The sequence below is a fragment of the Podarcis vaucheri genome (assembly GCF_965113315.1).
Source record: "Podarcis vaucheri genome assembly, chromosome: 4".
NCBI classification, from domain to species: domain Eukaryota; kingdom Metazoa; phylum Chordata; class Lepidosauria; order Squamata; family Lacertidae; genus Podarcis; species Podarcis vaucheri.
This window is the reverse complement of record NC_138762.1, coordinates 49,135,444-49,152,928: the sequence shown is the minus strand read 5'-3', so window position 1 is coordinate 49,152,928 and position 17,485 is coordinate 49,135,444. Positions and strand designations below refer to the sequence as shown.

The 17,485-nt window shown below is 40.6% G+C and overlaps 2 protein-coding genes and 1 long non-coding RNA gene across 6 annotated transcripts in view; all 3 read right to left on the bottom strand.

The window, feature by feature from the left end:
* Nucleotides 1–6,326, bottom strand: part of LOC309531303 (multidrug resistance-associated protein 1-like) — a 29,612-nt gene extending 23,286 nt beyond the window's left edge. Inside the window, exons 1-4 of one of the 3 annotated variants that reach the window (XR_014219206.1) lie at nucleotides 6,055–6,326; nucleotides 4,123–4,184; nucleotides 2,248–2,389; nucleotides 1,478–1,632 (exon numbers count right to left, since the gene is read on the bottom strand). Coding sequence is in view for 1 of the 3 variants with exons in the window: in XM_082220715.1 (XP_082076841.1) it covers nucleotides 1,478–1,632; nucleotides 2,248–2,389; nucleotides 4,123–4,184; nucleotides 6,055–6,225 (530 nt within the window). In the remaining 2 variants the exon portion in view is untranslated. The remainder of the gene's footprint in view (nucleotides 1–1,477; nucleotides 1,633–2,247; nucleotides 2,390–4,122; nucleotides 4,185–6,054) is intronic. The other 2 variants (XR_014219207.1, XM_082220715.1) reach the window with 2 other exon arrangements.
* A 1,982-nt stretch (nucleotides 6,327–8,308) lies between these two features.
* On the bottom strand, nucleotides 8,309–17,465 carry RBM11 (RNA binding motif protein 11). Of its 2 annotated transcripts, XM_082221531.1 has the most exons (6): nucleotides 16,988–17,465; nucleotides 14,285–14,443; nucleotides 13,247–13,409; nucleotides 11,139–11,211; nucleotides 10,551–10,644; nucleotides 8,309–9,667 (listed from the first exon to the last, which is right to left on the bottom strand). In XM_082221531.1, the coding sequence occupies exons 1-6, from the start codon at nucleotides 17,087–17,089 to the stop codon at nucleotides 9,380–9,382; spliced, it is 879 nt and encodes a 292-aa protein (XP_082077657.1). In that variant the 5' UTR covers nucleotides 17,090–17,465; the 3' UTR covers nucleotides 8,309–9,379. The 2 variants fall into 2 exon arrangements, with proteins under 2 accessions (XP_082077657.1, XP_082077658.1); XM_082221532.1 differs by lacking the exon at nucleotides 14,285–14,443.
* On the bottom strand, nucleotides 15,308–16,842 carry LOC309531818. The gene is made up of 2 exons (XR_014219465.1): nucleotides 16,727–16,842; nucleotides 15,308–15,634 (listed from the first exon to the last, which is right to left on the bottom strand). It is a non-coding gene; the product is annotated as an uncharacterized lncRNA (long non-coding RNA).
* Nucleotides 17,466–17,485: the final 20 nt, after the last annotated feature.

Genomic DNA, 17,485 nt, shown 5'->3' with positions numbered 1-17,485 from the left:
TGAGAAGCACTAATAGCAGAGTTAACTCTGATAAGAGGGCTGCAAAGTTTAATTAACTGAAAGCCTTTAATCGATAAACAGGCATCAGTGATGAACTGGGCAGCATATTTTTTAAATACAAGTCCTTTTAAAAACTGAAAATGGCACCCACCATCCTAAAAGAGGTATTCCTCCTTTAGCTGCAAAAGGAAGCAGATTTTCCTAAACTGATGGCAGTTGAACTACATGTAGTCATCTAAAAAATGTATTATTATTTATGTGCCAGAAATATTGTTATCCATATGCTAATTTAACAAAGTTCCTTAATCAATAGAGAGCCAGTGTGGTGTAGTGGTTAAGAGCGGTAGTCACGTAATCTGGGAAACCGGGTTCGAGTCTCCGCTCCTCCACATGCAGCTGCTGGGTGACCTTGGGCCAGTCACACTTCTGTGAAGTCTCTCAGCCCCACTCACCTCACAGAGTGTTTGTTGTGGGGGAGGAAGGGAAAGGAGAATGTTAGCCGCTTTGAGACTCCTGAAGAGAGTGAAAGGCGGGATATCAAATCCAAACTCTTCTTCTTCTTCAATAACAATTATTTTTTAAATCAGGTTGCAACTATAGTTGTAGTAGGGCATATAGCTCTTACCGGCACTGTATGCCACTTCCATGTGTGCAATACAACTGCTATAGTAGCCTTGGAGTCCTTACGTTAGCATAAAGCACTTCTGCTTTCACAAGGAAAGACACCTGATGTCAACAACCCTCCCTATCTACTGATCTGCTCTTGATTACCGAAGGATGCTCTGGAACATTATCATATATGATAGAGAAAGATGCAGCAAGCGAGGGAAATAAGTGAGAGCCAGGTGCTCCACCTTGCATAAACAGAAGAACCTCATTGCTAGCACAAACTAACCCCTGGATACAGCCCACAGTTAACCACCTGTAAGCTGCTAACAATTAACCCACAAACATTATCTGACAGACATATGCATGTGATGGCAGCGGTACCCAAACTGATAACATCAGGTTAATCCAATGTCTTAAACGCAGACTACATATCTCTGACTTCAATAAACTATGCAAATTCTGCCTGCATTTCATTCAAGTTGAAAATGTATCAACATGCAAGAAGCACAATTGGTAAATCATCTCCTTCAAGCCAAATAATACTTGAGATTTTAAAAAGCATATTATTTAAAAATAAACAAAGCGGTATGACAAATGTATGTAATTAAACAGCTGGAGGAGGTCAGATTTTACTGTCAATGGTCCAGATTTTCCAGACCAATTACTAGGAAAAGTAGTCCTCCTGCAAGCCAATAGCTAGTTTCCAGCTAATTAATATTACATATAATTTGTATTAATTTATCTCTCAACATAGAGATACATTTGTGAGATTTTTGCAAGAAATTTCAACCACGCAACAGGATGATCTGGAAAAGCCCAAGGCACCTGGATCTGCCAGCTTGATATTAAGGCATATTTGCAAACTTACTTCATAATCTGTGGGCTCAGGAAAGCTAAAAAATCAGTTGCAACTTTCAGAATAGCCACCTTGATCAATAAAAATTTAAATGTTTGCCATAGTGGTGAAAGGAGAGATGGCTTTTGGGAAATTGGCTTTTTTGTCACATCTTCGTAAGCGGGAGCCTGTGGATTGAACAGATATAAGATCTGAAAATATGGAAATGCTGTTTGCCTGCAACAAAAGAAAACCCTTCTAAAACAAATAAATGTACAGTAACATTTTAAAAATGGCTCCCGTTTACTGCGACGCAATTTGTATGTGCGGTGGCGAGCATCAAGCTTCCAAAGGAACATCAATGTTCATTCCTAGCAACATGCTTAAATCGGTTGTTACCAGATTTCCAGTAGTTGCCTAGAGCAACATGCATAAACTCTAAGAGTCATCCTCCTCCTTCAGATGGTCAGTTCTCGCTGTACATGGAGGGTATAAATGGTGTGATTCACCTAAGGGATTACTCATCTAAGGCATTAAATCATGTATCTATTGAGGAGATCAGGTGTTCATTCCAGGGAAACATCTTGAGCAAGCACCACACAGGTATTGCAATCTAAAGAGACAGACTGGGTGGAGAAAACAGGTAAAAGGAGAAGCAACAGCAGCAGCTTATGCATGTGTCACACAGGAGTTCTTTAAGAGATGAAAAGTCATTCCAGTTCTTCAAGGCCAGGTTATAAATCTTGCCTCTGGAAGCCCATGGCTTCTTTCAGGGACATCTTTTTTATTGCCATCAGAATTACCTTTATGTCCTTGGATTTCTTAAATACTTCCTTTCTCCAATGCTTTTCAAACTCTGGACACACAATGTAGGATGAAACACTTTCAATGAGCTCAGACAGGTCTTCCCTTTCCAATGGTTTCTTATAGCCTAAAGTTATAAATCTGTTAAAAGACAAGTTAATCACAAAACAGTTCAAAGATAAGTAACAACCAACAAGATAGTAAAACATAAAGGAGTGAGAAGAGAATTGAGAAAGTGCTTATTTCTATAGTTAAAATCTAGTTCCCTATTTCATTCAACATCTCCTATAAAACATTGTCAAATCAACAAAGTGACCACAGGGGAAATGTTACATGTGATTTGCTTCCATAATAATAAAAGGAAATAGTGTTGGTTACTCACTCCCCTCATCTGTCCTGTGAACAGTTATGAAACCTCCATGGCATGCTTTAGTATGCAGGAAAATAGGAACAGGGGCCAAACTTGCTCACACAATCCAAAAAAGGTCAGAGGTTCTACACTATGGGTAATTACAACTGCATTTTACATTTCAGCTTATGAAAATAAAGCCAAAGGAGCGTTCAAAAGTGAGGGAAGCACAGCACGCAAGACAGAAGTTACTGTCTTATCATGGTTTACTGTGAACCAACAGTGTGCTGCTTTACGCGGCCCAATTGCTCCCCCTTTGCTACTTTCCTGGCACAAGCAGAAGAAATAAGACCACAATTTGTTGTTGGCTGATGAATCCTGGCTTGTTTGGGAGCAACTAACCAGGATCCCTGGTTGGTTTATCACGAGGAGCCAACCTAGATTGCAGCTCCACGATTGGTTTCTCCCACAGATGCCAAGGGAGAGGCAAAATGGGAGAGTTCAGGCTACATGTAGCAGCATGCTGCTCATTCACTGTAAACCACAATATTGTGACAAGAAAATGACCATTCTGACAACAGCAGGGAGACAGGTGACAAGATGGCTCCAGAACAGAACACATCAAGAAGCGCGGTCTGAGGAAAATTCCTCAGAGGCAACATCCTTAAAGAATATGTCAAAGGTTCAATACTGTAGACAACACTACTATGCGTCTCCCAACAGAGAAAATTGCCAGTATCAGGAAGAACAGGAAGTTTGAAAGAGGCAGAGCTGGGGGAAAGCAGCACTGTGGCCTATATAAAGAAGTATCTTAAACAGGAGTGACAGCCTGCTGATCATGAAATCATTGTCTGGTCAGCTGATGGCCATCCCAAGTCTTGTACAATGGCCTGAAGTCCTATGCATGCATATACATGTACGAGACACAAGCACACGCAGCTACACAGAGAGTTGCAGCTTATATTAATATCTCATTTGCAGCCAGTATCATTTATGTGCTTAACCGTTCTTTTCAATCTAGACTTTTTCAAAACAAGTCCATGATTTAAAAGATGTAAAGAGTGCAAAACCACCACAGGTAATTAACATAATACTTAGTGATGACTGACTCATCTAGCAACATTAGATGTTTCAACTTCTCCAAGAGGAGTTAAAAAAAACACATTTTTTAAAAAAATCTTAGTATGAGTTCTGTTGACTTTGGGAAGTGAGTATGCAAGAAGCCTGTGCACAACAGCACTCTGCACACCTGTTGTTCCTTGCAACTTAGGTATTCAGAGGCAGAAGGCCTCTGTGAAAGGGTGATAAGTCAATGTGGGACATGTTTCTCCAGTTTATTATTACCAAAGCTCCAGACCTACATGGAAGCATGTATTTGTTCTGAGGTGTGTGTGGCTTCAAACAAATAAATGAACCTTTAATAATTTATAAGGCAAGGCTTTAAAAGCTTTCCTATCTTTCCAGTTTCTGATTAAACACAAGGACCTCTATGGTAAATTTAAAACAACATATATAACGTTTGTACCTGCTATACCAGGAATATGTTATCTTGCTTAAAAAGGAAGCACTTTCTTCAGGACTGCATTTCTGTAAAAAAGCAAACAAGAAAAAACTAGGCTAAAGCCTTCTCTCTGTGTCTAGCCTATATATAAAAAAGTGAAATTCAGAAGAAGTCTACAACTTTGCTACCAAATTTATATGAAATAAGAATTACACACACCATTCTAATCTGCATATTATTATTTCTGTAATGTCATCAAACTGTGGGGCACTCCACGGAAGATACATTTCTAGATCTTTTATTTTTCGTATGGATGCCAAAACACATACATATAGACATACTTAAACAATAGGGACTGAAGAAACTATGACTGAATCAAGTACAGTGGTGCCTCGCAAGACGAAATTAATTCGTTCCGCGAGTTTTGTCGTCTTGCGATTTTTTTCGTCTTGCGAAGCACGGTGTCGGGAAAAGTTTTGGAAAAGCTTCAAAACTCACCAAAGTCTTTAAAAACCTCAAAAAAGGCTACCACACCGCGTTCTATGAGTTGCTCCTCGAAGTCAAGTCGCAACTGTATTAACGGTGTTAAGAAAAAGGAAACAAACTTGCAAGATGTTTCCGTCTTGCGAAGCAAGCCCATAGGGAAAATCATCTTGCGAAGCAGCTCAAAAAACAAAAAACCCTTTCGTCTAGCAAGTTTTTTGTCTTGCGAGGCATTCGTCTTGCGAGGTACCACTGTATTGTAGTTCCAACCAAAATCACAATGGCTGGTTCTGTAAAGAGGTTTAGGGCAGGCAAAAGTTAAAGGGCTTAGGGGAAATCCAGTCTGTCTATGACATACATATTTTTTTTGCCAAAAAATGGGTGAAACTTGTTCTCAATTCTTCCTTTTTTCCAAACTCTCTGCTTCTGTTTCTATTTGGAAACCTGCCTCCTTTGCACATTCTTTCCTTAAATCTCAGCTTCTCAGAGCCCCATTACTTGAAACAGCAGAGTTAGTAACAGTTTGGGATGTGTGTACAGATGTGTGCGATTTTGATCAGGACAATGGAATGGGGCAAAAGGATTAATTAAGCATCCCCAGCAGCAGAAGCAGCACCTCAACCCCAATTCAATGCCAACCCTTCCTCCTTTCAGGTGGCTTTCCAGATAGGAAATCTGATCACAACTAATCTGCTTCACTTCTATTTCAGCCCTTTGTGTCAAGAGTCAAAGTGACTCATTTAAGGGCATTCAGAGTGCGTTATCCTTTCCATCCAGTACTCTCACCGCCCAGATAGCAAACATGAGAGAACAGGGGGTCTTCCAGATCTGAGGGTGCGTACAACTTCCAGGTATGTACTTGTGAGACCACTTCCAAAATAAGAAGTTATCTGTTGATAAACTCTTCTGGGTCTTTATGCTTACAAGCTGTCAGCAGAAAAACAAAATTTTCAGAATGCAAAGGGCTGACCCAATCAAGCTAGGAAGCCGCTTGAGACCTTGATTCATACAGGTGTAAGCTTCTGCCTCCAGGCCCAGCCAGTGCAGAGAGGAGCCACTCATTTTCTTCCAATGCCTTTGACCCCCTCCCCCCTTTATGGTTTGCCCAGACGCAGCCTGTATCCTAACCTGTCCCCTTGAGCCTCTTAGCATTAACCACAGCACCCTAGGGGTCCTTCCCAGCACCTATCTGAACACAAAGCATACTCAGAATAACTAGCTGGAGGACACAGGATGTCATTCTGGAGAAAAACCACATCCACCTTTTTTATTATTATTCTCGGGGTCTCTTAGGATTTCTCAGCCCAACCTTCCGCGTGCGTGTGTGTTGGAGCGGGGAGAGTGCTTTTGGAGGCTAAAGGGCAATGATTTCCTGAAACAACCACACCGCCTGGAATCACCTAGTTTTACGCGTGCGCGCTCCCCCCGAACACCATGCAAAACCCATCTATGGGCGAGTCGCCTTGCAATTACCTTTTGGCTGAAGGGCCGGAGGCGCTCGTAGGAGCCCCGCTTGTTGGCCCACGAGTCCCCCGGCATATCTCCAGCTGATCCCGGAGGCTCAACGCCCGTCGTCCCTAGCGCAGCTTCAGCAACAGATGTTTTCCGCTTAGCAGCAGCAGCCCCCCCGGACGACGACTGCATCGACAGCCTCGGCTCCTCCGATCGGAAGCGAAAGGAACCAATCCAGCCGCCGGCGGCAAATCGGGGGCGGAGTTCCCGAACTCAGCCGCTCGGAGACAGCGTTGAATAGAAAGGTGAATGGGGAGATGCGCGATTTATCTCCAAAGCAAAAGTCCTGAGGTCCACGCCCGCGCGCGTCAGTAGTGACTTGCTTCTGATGGCGGGGGAGAAGCACACGCCTTTTCCCTTGCTTCCGACGCGTTAGGACACAGCCGTGAAGTAAGGGCGAGAGACGGCGATCAGAGATAAAGAAACTTGTGGCACTCCGGATGCTGCTGGGAGTTCGAGGTCACCAAACACCAGGAGGTCCACGGGTTCATCACCCCGGACTAGACTAAGATCTGCTTTTGCCACCTGGGGTTATTCATCCCCCAGCGCTTTCAGAGTTTAGTAATTATTTGTGATTGGCCCAGGACTCAAAAATTATACTACCTTGCTTAAGACTGGGCTGATTTTCCTAAAGAGTATCCACAATCCAAATTTTATTTTTTTTTATAATAATTTTATTGCATTTTTCCAAATTACAAGTAAAACAGAAGAAAAAACAGAACAAAAGAAAAGATAAGAAAAAAAAACAAAGGATTCCATTTCAATAACTTTTTTTCAAATTTCCATTGGACTTCCCCACATCCCCCGGATAATGCATTCTTGATAATAAAGTCATCAGCAAATTATACCCTTATTTCATATATTTCTTTATATTTTCAATTGCAATTTAAGTTTAAATCTCTTGTTCTCCATTTACTCTAAAAATATAACCTGATATCATTTTAACCCATTTAAACTTTGGTTCTTTCACAAATATTAACAATTTCATAAATAATTAAATTTCGTTGCTGGGGCTAGCGTTCTGAATCATACGTCATCTTATGTTTCATACAACTTATAATACTTTTGCAAATAGTCTTTAAATTTTTTCCAGTCCTCCTCCATTGCCTCTTCTCCCAGGTCCCGGATTCTTGCAGTCATCTCAGCCAGTTCCATATAGTTCATCAGTCCAAATTTTAATATGGAAATCAAATAGAATCATCATAGGAACCTATGCATGCCTTGCCCTGCTTCCCACAGAACTGGACATGTTAGAACCTATGCTTCCAAAAGATAGCCAGCAAGCTTCTGGATCCTTCCCTTCAGGCTAGCTTACTGCAATAAGTAACTTCATCTAGCTTTTCTTTTTCATAGTTTCCCAGGCAGATGCCAAGAAACCAGCACAACCTGTTTATGAATAGTGGTTGCACATCACCATCATTGGTCAGTGGAATAGTCCCTCCCAATGCAAAGAGCAAGGAGGAAGATGAGATTTTAATTCTGATTGTGGGAGGGTTAAATTCCCCCTACACCCACCACAGTTCCAATCCTGCTTGGCCTTAATGGTACTTATCACCATTTAAAAAAACTGAACATGTGCATATTAAATGCAGCAACATTTTTAACATTTCTATGAATTGGTGTGTAGGAACTTCAGAATTCTTCCTATCAAAAATATTATCGATGACTAGAAATGCACTGATCAGCCAGGAGGCAGGTAAGGGTTGTTCCCCCCTCCCCTCACAAGTAACACTTAACAGGCACATGGGGATAAAGTGGGAGGGGTTGCTCTCCCAAAGTTGTAGTGTTTCTGCCCATCGTCTGTAATGAAGCTGTGTTGGATATATGTATATGGCACTTGGAAGGTCAGGACTTCCAATATACAGTATGTCATTTCTACAAGAGAAGGCATTTCCTTGTAACAGTGCAATTGAATACAACCTGTGATGTGATTCACAGAAAGCTGCATGTACTGTACACAACTTGATTTCTACAGATAACTGCATGGAACCAGCAGATGTATGAACTGATGTCATAGAAAAACACTGTATGCAACATGATAGAAGTATGAATGTAAATGGGTGACTGACTCCAGATTGTAACTGAAATATTAAAAATAACTGTGAATAACTGAGTTTCTGTCAGTAATAGAAAAGTAACCAATTGTTCAGTTTTACAGGAATAAGACATATCTGCATAGGTCATGAAATAGAAATATCTTGCCAAGTATCAAAAGCAGGTTTTAGCAATAAGCTTTATTGTTTACCTGCATCACATTGTGACATCATATGAAAATTCAAGCCTTTCAACATTTGCATATGGGAAAGAACTTAACCAATAGTGTGTGCCTATATATTCTCTGCAATCCAGAATTGCAAGGCTAGTCCCTTGAATTCACAAACAACTTTGCAAGCAAGGCATATCTTCAGAGAAAATTGACTTCATTCTCATGTCTCCTTCAATAGCAGCCAGTAATATTCTTACAGTATTTGTGTCCCTTGTATATATGGATTTGGCATTCTTTTCATAAATACATTTACTCAGAATGAAATCCTTCTGGTTCCAATACAGTTCTTGGATTTCCAAGTGAGACTGCAATCATATTGCACTTATTTGGGAGTAAATCCCACAGAATTTTGTGGTGCTAGATTCTCAAACTGAATCATACTGCAGCCTTAAAGCCAACTCAAACATGCAGAAATAACAAGTGATATGACCCTTTTGAACCAGTAAGTGAGCAGTTACATATATGCATGTTTCTCCACATTAATAACAAACAAACAACTTCCACAAGGAAAGCTAGCATAGTTGAGAGAAGTGCTTAATTTAAGCCTAAGCCTAACATGTTAGATTTCCATGTACACAAGTATTTTGTTTCATTTACATGTTTGAATGCCCTACTCTCCACCATGATGTGGGAAAGCTGAAAAGGGTAACTCCACATGCTATTTATGCATTTCCAGTTGGCTAAACTCCTGCAGCTATGTAAGGAATCACAAGGACCAAAAACTATATAAACAGTTTTGAAGAACTGCAAGCTAGGCTAAAGACAGCCACTCTTTACTGTGGACAAAGTTACTAGATGGGATTAAAATGTTTTGTATATTCTTTTCTGTGAAGTAGTTAGGTCATTTTAAAAAAAATCAAAAAATGCTATTTCTCCCTTTTAATCAGAGTGTAACTTCTATAATACTTTAGCTTAAACCATTATAAATAATCTTATATACCACAATAGCCATGTCATATTTCTTAGTAGGGTGCAAATAGGCACTATGTAGTCAACCCCATTGTACACATATTTATGTCCTTATAGTTTTGTTGACTTTCTTTTTGTTTTTTTCCTATCATTTCCCACACTACTATCACTGTCACTAGTTTCCTGAGACCTTTTCCTTTTAGATGAACCTTCCTTAACCAGATACTGTGTGTGGTTCTTTGGCTCTGGGTACACACATTCAAAAGAGATTTGTCCTGGATTCGGGTAGGCTGGAACAGGAAAACTTGGAAACGACGGTGGTGATGCCATCTGATAGCAAGGAAATTGCTGTCCCATTGGATTATAAGGGGTATATTGGTGCGCTAAGAAACACGTCATCTAGAAAACAGAAGGTAAATTAATATTTTAAAGTTTGGAAGAGAATTGCCGCATTAGTTCTAGAGAATGAAAGGTACTGGACATGTTTCTGTCAGTATGCAAGCTTTGATTTACACTAGTCCTTTATCAGGTAGACTGTAAAAATCAAGTAATTCTTACACACACACACACACACACACGTACGTTGGTTATAGATATGAAGTTTGGCATGACTGTGGTCTGCTCCTAAAACCATTTCCAGTTGAAGCACGATACACTAATGTATAAGGTTTTTAAAGGGGGTCTTAACATGAAATAGACACAGAAATTATGTGAGGCAGACATGCCAATGTAAGCAATGAAAGAATGCCTCCATCCCATTTATATCATTGATGTTCACAACTATGGGCTGATAGATTGTTGGAATTCGTCACAGTACTGTCCTAGCCTAAAATGCTTCATATTGGAAGTGCTGAGGACATAAATGTGTGTGGGTGTGGGTGTTTTATTCATTTGTTTTGAAGAAAGGCACATTTTGCTGTAGCTCAGCATGACCAGCAAAGTGATTACAAACTCATTGGCCTGGATCTACCAGACATGGCTAGGCAATACTAAAGACAGCCTAGCACAATGAGCTCTGTTGCAGAGTCCAGTCAATTTCTGTTTCCGGAAGGATGTTGGCACAGCTGGCACAGAGGGGCAGATTGCGAGCTATAATCTGGCTTCACTAAGCGGCTGCTCAGGTATGGGTGCAGGTTCATAACTAAAGCCATAGCATGGGAAAGGGGGAAAGAGTTTCCACAAGTTGTGTGTTTGGCAGTTCCCCCTTCCATTACACATCCTATAAAGTGTCTCTACACTATCTATTGTTGTGATAGATTTGTGATCATTATTTCAATCTTACCATGTTCTGAAAGGCAGAATAATCCTGTGGTGGGCTATTATTCACCTGAAAAGGGCTTAGAGGTAATGGAGTACCACCATAAGGCTCTAAATTCCTATAAAAAGAGAAAGTAGGGGGATATGGTGAGTGAATGCTAATAGATTTACTCATTTTTCAGTACATACATATATAGATGTGATTTGGGGCTCTTTACAACACAATCCTTTGCGTGTCCAGCAGGATTTACTCCCAGATAAATTTGTGCAGATTTGAAGCCAGCAGAGCAACCCAGCCCTGCCCATCTCTGCCAGTCTCCACTGTCAGGGAGTTCTACCTATCAGCAAGGAGTGGTCAAATGCCCCTCCCAGCTTAAACTTTGTGGCTGAACATTATACATAATTTAGGAACTAATTCAGAATGCAAATGTGGTTGGATTATTGCTCTTGGGGAGCTAAAATTGATATGGCACTAGAAGGAGGTGGGAAACTGAACATTTTGGAAAGTTAGTCTATACTTTCAGTGCACATATACCACATAATATTGGGTATCAGAACAGAGGTTGTCTAAACTAAACTCCATGATATTTTTATACTGGAAAAAAGCCATTACCTGTATGTTGATGACTGTATATCATGTTCCACATTCTGGCAATGACTGATTAACTCTACACAGTTGGAACTCCCTATGAATGGAATAATAATAATTTTTAAAATGATTAAAATTGGTCTAGTCAAAAGAGTTGATTTCATTTTTTTCTGAATGCTTAACATACTTTACAATATAGAAATGAAGTCCAATATAGAAACAAAATTCAGCAATCATACTACTATAATTAGAATCATAAAATCATAGAGTTGGAATAGACAACAAGGGCCATCGAGTCCAACCCCCTGCCAAGCAGGAAACACCATTAGTTTATTGTAAACACCTATTAAAATTAAAACCAAGTGCATAACCTATCCAATACCAAGCTACAATTTCCACCCATCTCCAAAAACCCAGTCAATCCTGCCAAACTTCTCATGGAGTCTTCCATTCACAAAGTCGAATCTACTTTTAGGCAAACTTTTTAAATGGAAAATGATTTCATTTAGGGGCACATTGTTCAGCAGTTAATATGGGAAACGTTTTTATCATAGCAAGCCCTAATGGTAATTTCTTTACTGGTCTCCAAGAATTGGGGTAATATTCAGGCTATACTCAAGAGCAGACTCACTGAATACAGTGGTACCTTGGGTTAAGAACTTAATTCATTCCGGACGTCTGTTCTTAACCTGCAACTGTTCTTAAACTGAGCTGCCACTTTAGCTAATGGGGCCTCCTACTGTCGCCGCACGATTTCTGTTCTCATCCTGAAACAAAGTTCTTAACCCAAGGTACTATTTCTGGGTTAGCAGAGTCTGTAACCTGAAGCATCTGCAACCCAAGGTACCACTGTATACAAATGTCTGTTGCTTCCAGTGGTTCTCTGATTATGACTGAGACTGCAAACCCAATTCCACTTACTGGGGAATAAGCCCCATTGAATTTGATGGGACTTGCTTTTTAGTCATGGTTAGGACTGCAGCTTTAGTTGGATCCCCATGAAATAATAATAATAATAATAATAATAATAATAATAATAATAATAATAATAATAATAATTTATTATCTATACCCCGCCCATCCTGCTAGGTTTCCCCAGCCACTCTGGGAAGCTCCCAACAGATTAAAAACAGAATAAAATATCAAATATTAAAAACTTCCCTAAACAATTAAAAAGTGGGTTCTAGACTAGTTCTTTCTCAAATGGCAGTCTTTAATAGCATATGGCAGACTGCTATTGAAATGACTGAAAGGTTCAAAAACAGTTAATGATTTATCATGTTGGCCGGATACGTTCAAAGAACAAATATTACAAGTTTTCCCAGGCTAAAGCACAAGGTCCTTGTGTGAAACCAAGACGTTATATGGATCCTGGCCAAGGTAAGTTTCTGAATAACTGTGATTCATTGATATATTTCAACTTGCAAGTGGTCATGAAGATTCACTAGAGATTAGCAGTGATAAAAAAGGATTTGCAGATTATAACATAACAGGCTGACAACTCTTCAAGGATAAACTAGATTACTAATTTATAATATTGGTAGCCACTACATATTTCAAGTTTTCTATTGAAAAAAAATGGAAAAATTACAGCATAGTTTTGATAGAGAGATTACAGAACAATGCTGCATCCAACCTGCTACATGGACTTAATAGAGGGAGGGGGGAGTTTTGTATAAAGACATTTTGAAAGTCTGAACTAAACGAATTTGAAAAAGACCAGCAGTTTCAAGTGTACACATTACAATGTTGCACTCTGCTAGGAGGGTAACAAAGTATAGACTGTAAAATAATAATATAAGATTGTATATATTATATAAGATATAATATAAGATTGTAAGATTCGGCTCTCATTTATTATTGATTCCCAAAAGAATATATCTATTACCTGATCACATTTTTACTGTGATATCAGGATTTTTTTTCCTACCTTCTTGCGAAAGTGGGATGTCTTAAAGGCTAAAAATGCAATATACCAATTAGTTTGAGAATTTTTATACTCTCAGAATTGTTTTTTTTTAATGCATTAAATATGGATCCACTAACATAGTAACAATCACTTTTCACGTCAGGATTGTGCATTATATGCCCAGGTTTTGTATAAAAAAATGTTGGCAGGTAGCTAAACCTACCAAACCGATATTGCACTTTAATTGGTCTTCCATATAAACGAATCCCATTCAGCAAAGCTATGGCATAAGGCACTGACTCTGTGTGTTTAAAGCAGACAAATCCAAAAGTCTTGGGTTTTCCATCTTTGTCCTTGCATATGGTCACTTTGGTTACCGGTCCAGCCTGCAAGAAACTTAAGCATTACTTTCTCATAAATCCCAGGAAGGAAAGAGCTGTTTGTTTGCTGATTCTAAGGCTTGCTGGACCAGAAGTGGGGGAAAAGGTATATAATATTGGGTACCAGCTATTTCAGCATTGCAACAAATACATGCCATTATGCTGTAATTTTACTTTAATCTACAAAGATTTTCATGACATATTCAAAGTCTGCATATCTCACATTTTATTCATACATTTTATTCTATTTAGCTCATCAATCCAATTTACATGGACTGGGGCAACCAGCAAAGCACTTAAGGATTTTTTGGGGATATATGTAGGCAGTCCAAAATATAATAAATTGTTGTTGTTATTTCTTACCCACCTTTCACCATAAGGTCTCTGAGCCCTACAGCAATTTTAAAATACAATATTAACACTATTGTAAACCTGTTACCAGGTGGCGCTGTGGTCTAAACCACAGAGCCTAGGGCTTGCCGATTGGAAGGTCAGCGGTTCGACAGGGCGAGCTCCCGTTGCTCAGTCTCTGCTCCTGCCAACCTAGCAGTTCGAAAGCACGTCAAAGTGCAAGTAGATAAATAGGTAACACTCCAGCGGGAAGGTAAACGGTGTTTCCATGTGCTACTCTGGTTCACCAGAAGCGGCTTAGTCATGCTAGCCTCATGACCTGGAAGCTGTCTGCGGACAAACGCTGGCTCCCTCGGCCAGTAAAGTGAGATGAGCGCCGCAACCCCAGAGTTGTCCACGAGTGGACTTTTAATGGTCAGGGGTCCCTTTACTTTTAAACCTGTTACAGTCAAGAGAATAAGGTGGGTCCTCTATATATAAATCTCAGGTGTGAAAGACCAGGGAAAGAGGTGTGTCTTCAGCATAACTACATAATGAAGGTGCCTTTCCTTTGGAGGGGGGGGCGGGATTCCCACAGCATAGGGACTGCCGCAGGGACTGCCCTGTTCAAGGCTGCCATTCCGTGAACCTCTGAGGCTGGTGAAAATACCAAGAGGGCTCCCTCTGCTGATCTTAATACCCAAGAAGACCTGTAGAGAAAGAAGCAGTCTTTCAAATATCTGGGGATTAAATCATTCAGGGATTTAAACACTAATGTGAGCACAATGAACCGGGCCCAGAAATGAACTGGAAACCAGTACATGTGGTTTAGAACAGGAGTTACATGAACTCTACACATCTGGCTGTTCATTTTGGAGCAGTTGAAATTTGACTGCTGTACATGAGTTATACAGTACAAACAACAAGGAAGTGTAAAACTGTAGAAGGATCTACAGGTAAATATAAGAGCTATCTAAGAAGAGATTGAACCAATTGTTAGTTAATAGACTGTATGTATCTTGATCTTTTTTTCTGTGTTAGATTAGCAAGGGAAATAAGATGAAGAAATTGTGACACTCTTCAAATGAGCAGAAGCTCTTGTCAGGCAGAGGTGAGTCTACAGCCCAAAGAGCAGAATGATTAATCAGGCTTTGTGTGTGTGTGTGTAATCCTGTTCACATTTACTCCTCAGGCTATATATGAAATCCAGCAGAATGCCCATGTGAAAACAGGTTTCCCACAAGCATCTGGTTGGCCACTGTGAGAACAGGATGTTGGACTCGATTGGCCATTGGTGTGATACAGCTGACTGTTCTTATGTTATTACTATAAACAGACAGCGTTTCTTCTTTTAACTGCTGTGTATACTGGTGAAATATGATTGAGGGATCGGTATATAGTAAAAACTAGTAAAAATGAAATTATATGGATCTTCAGCATCTCCTCATTGTAACAGATTCAGGTAGTAATTTGTGAAAACAGAGATTTGCTGAATTAATCAATAAAACCCACTTCTCTCTTGATGAAGAAACTGAAAGGGGACATGTGATAAGAATGTGTGACAACTCACAGAAAACAAGCTAGATGTCTTTGTATTTTGCCAGTATTCAATAGTGTCAAATATCAGTTGCTGCTCAACATAATGGCTCTATACATTTTCCAATGTTTTAAAAATAAACATCACATCTGACAGAGTCATAACTGAAGCCTTCAGCTTTTCCAAGGAGAATCAATGTTTGTTTTATCCCACCGCCCCACCCCAGAAAAGACAAGTTTCCCTGAAGCAACATTTTTCCAGTCTGGTGTTCAAGGTTGCCTACTGCAGATGATGGAGTTCTTCAAGGAGTGGAAGTAGCAAATCAAGTATTCTGGTGCTTGTTCTTTTTAACGTGTAGATCTCCCTGTTCATAAATAAATAAAAATACCTGCTCAAGCAAGCTACAGGCACAGCTAGGTTTTTAAAGGTTTAAAACATCTAATTTACCATTATTTCTGTTTTACCAGCTCTATGGTACAAAGAATGGGTGAATCATATGCATGTAACAAAGTTATCAGAAAGCTATTAGGCGCCAATTTAGTGAAGGTGGGAACAAGCAGAACTTTCCCGTCATTGATTATTTGTGCTGTGCTACTGGAGATGAAAGCATTTCTGCTTTATAAAATGTAAGTATCCATGTAGAAGCAAGAAAACCAAAATGGGAAGGATATGAAGCACACAGAACGAAGGAAAAGTCTTCCAGCAATATCACTGTAGAAAGAGGGGATAAGTCCAAACAAGATGCTAGCAGTTAGCCTGACGAAGAAACATAAGGAAACCATGAACCTTCCCCCATTTATTTTGTGTTTATTGTTAAGGGTGTGGTAAGCTATTATCAGTTGCTTGGCATGCCAAAACACAACAAGAACCATGATTAAATTGTGGTTAAAACTGGAAAGCAATGATTGATAGCATGTATGTATGAATTATCTGACACTTGGGAAACAAAGAAAGAGGCCCTTTCCACCTAAGATTGCAACCATTCTCTGGGAAGTTCTCAACATTTAATATGTTTATCAATCACATTTCCTTCCTTTACTTCCATTCCCATTGCTTTCAGTGGTTGTCTGAGAATTTTTGAGAAGATGGGGAGAACATAGAATAATAGAATCCTAGAGTTGGAAGGGATCCCAAGGGTCATCTAGTCCAACCCCACTGGGCTTGCAGGCCACATGGAAATCAATGTAGCATTTCACCTAATTTTATGTCTGTGCTTCAAAAAGCTGCACTTTTTAAATTTTTGCCTGGTGTACCAAAAAAAAGGTGATTAGCGCCACAGTACTAACATGGAGGAAAAGGTGGCAAACCCTTTGGGTTTTAAGAATATGGCCATAGTTTTCATTTTGTATTGCCTTTATTTTCAATCACCTTGAGAACTGACCAGCCACCCTGAATATCAAGCTTCCTGAATATTTACAAGAAAAAAATCATAAATAAAGCCCTGTTTTAGGCATACCTAGCTTCTTATGACTATTTTATCTTTCCATTTTATTTTGTTTAAGGCACCTCTTGGTCCATTTCACACATCCTCGATGGAATGGAACAGGACTGAAGCCTTGCTTCATACTGCGAATTTAAGACTCCTGACAAAAATCTTCCACCTGCTGCTCCTTGTAAGCATTCCCCCTTCCCTGCGGCCGACGGCTTGCCAGCCCCGCCCACTTCCAGATCGCCCCGCCCACCTGCCAAGGTGGCCCCGCCCCGCCTTCCCTTGCACCTGCAGGAAAAGCTCGTAGAGAATCTCCTCTTGCACGCGGCTCTCCAAGTTCCCCACGAAAAGCGTCCGGTCCGGCTCGTCTGCCTTCCCTGGGCTTGTCATGACAGCGGCCAGCAGCTCAGCTGTGCGCGAGAGACGCAGGGAAGAGCCAGTCAAGGCGGCAGCTCCATCTGCGCGCTGGGATAGCAGAGGGAAAGTGGGTGGGGCAGGTGGGGGAGAAGGGGCGGGGCTGCCGCGGAGCCGAAACTAAGCGAGAGAGGCCGTAAAGCAGCGGACGCGCGCGACAGGCAAAAGAGGGGCCGAGGGTGAGCGCGCTTTACGGCACACCCAACGCTTGTTAAGCAGACGGGGGGTTAAGGAGCCGCCACCCTCCCTGCTGGGTATCCTAGTAACTGAGTGACGGGGCTGTGGAGAGGGGCGGGGTTTCCCCAGCTGCAAGGAGACCGCGCCTCGCTCTCCGCCGTCGGAATTGGCAAAGTCACCCTTGCGCTCTTTTGC

Coding starts and splice junctions, on each gene's coding strand:
- RBM11 (XM_082221531.1), bottom strand. CDS start 17,089: ATGACAAGCCCAGGGAAGGCAGACGAGCCGGACCGGACGCTTTTCGTG. Junction 13,410..14,284: donor AGGAAAGGCACCTTCATTAT/GTAGTTATGCTG, acceptor AGTTTCTTGCAG/GCTGGACCGGTAACCAAAGT. Junction 9,668..10,550: donor ATTCTGCCTTTCAGAACATG/GTAAGATTGAAA, acceptor TCTGTTTTCTAG/ATGACGTGTTTCTTAGCGCA.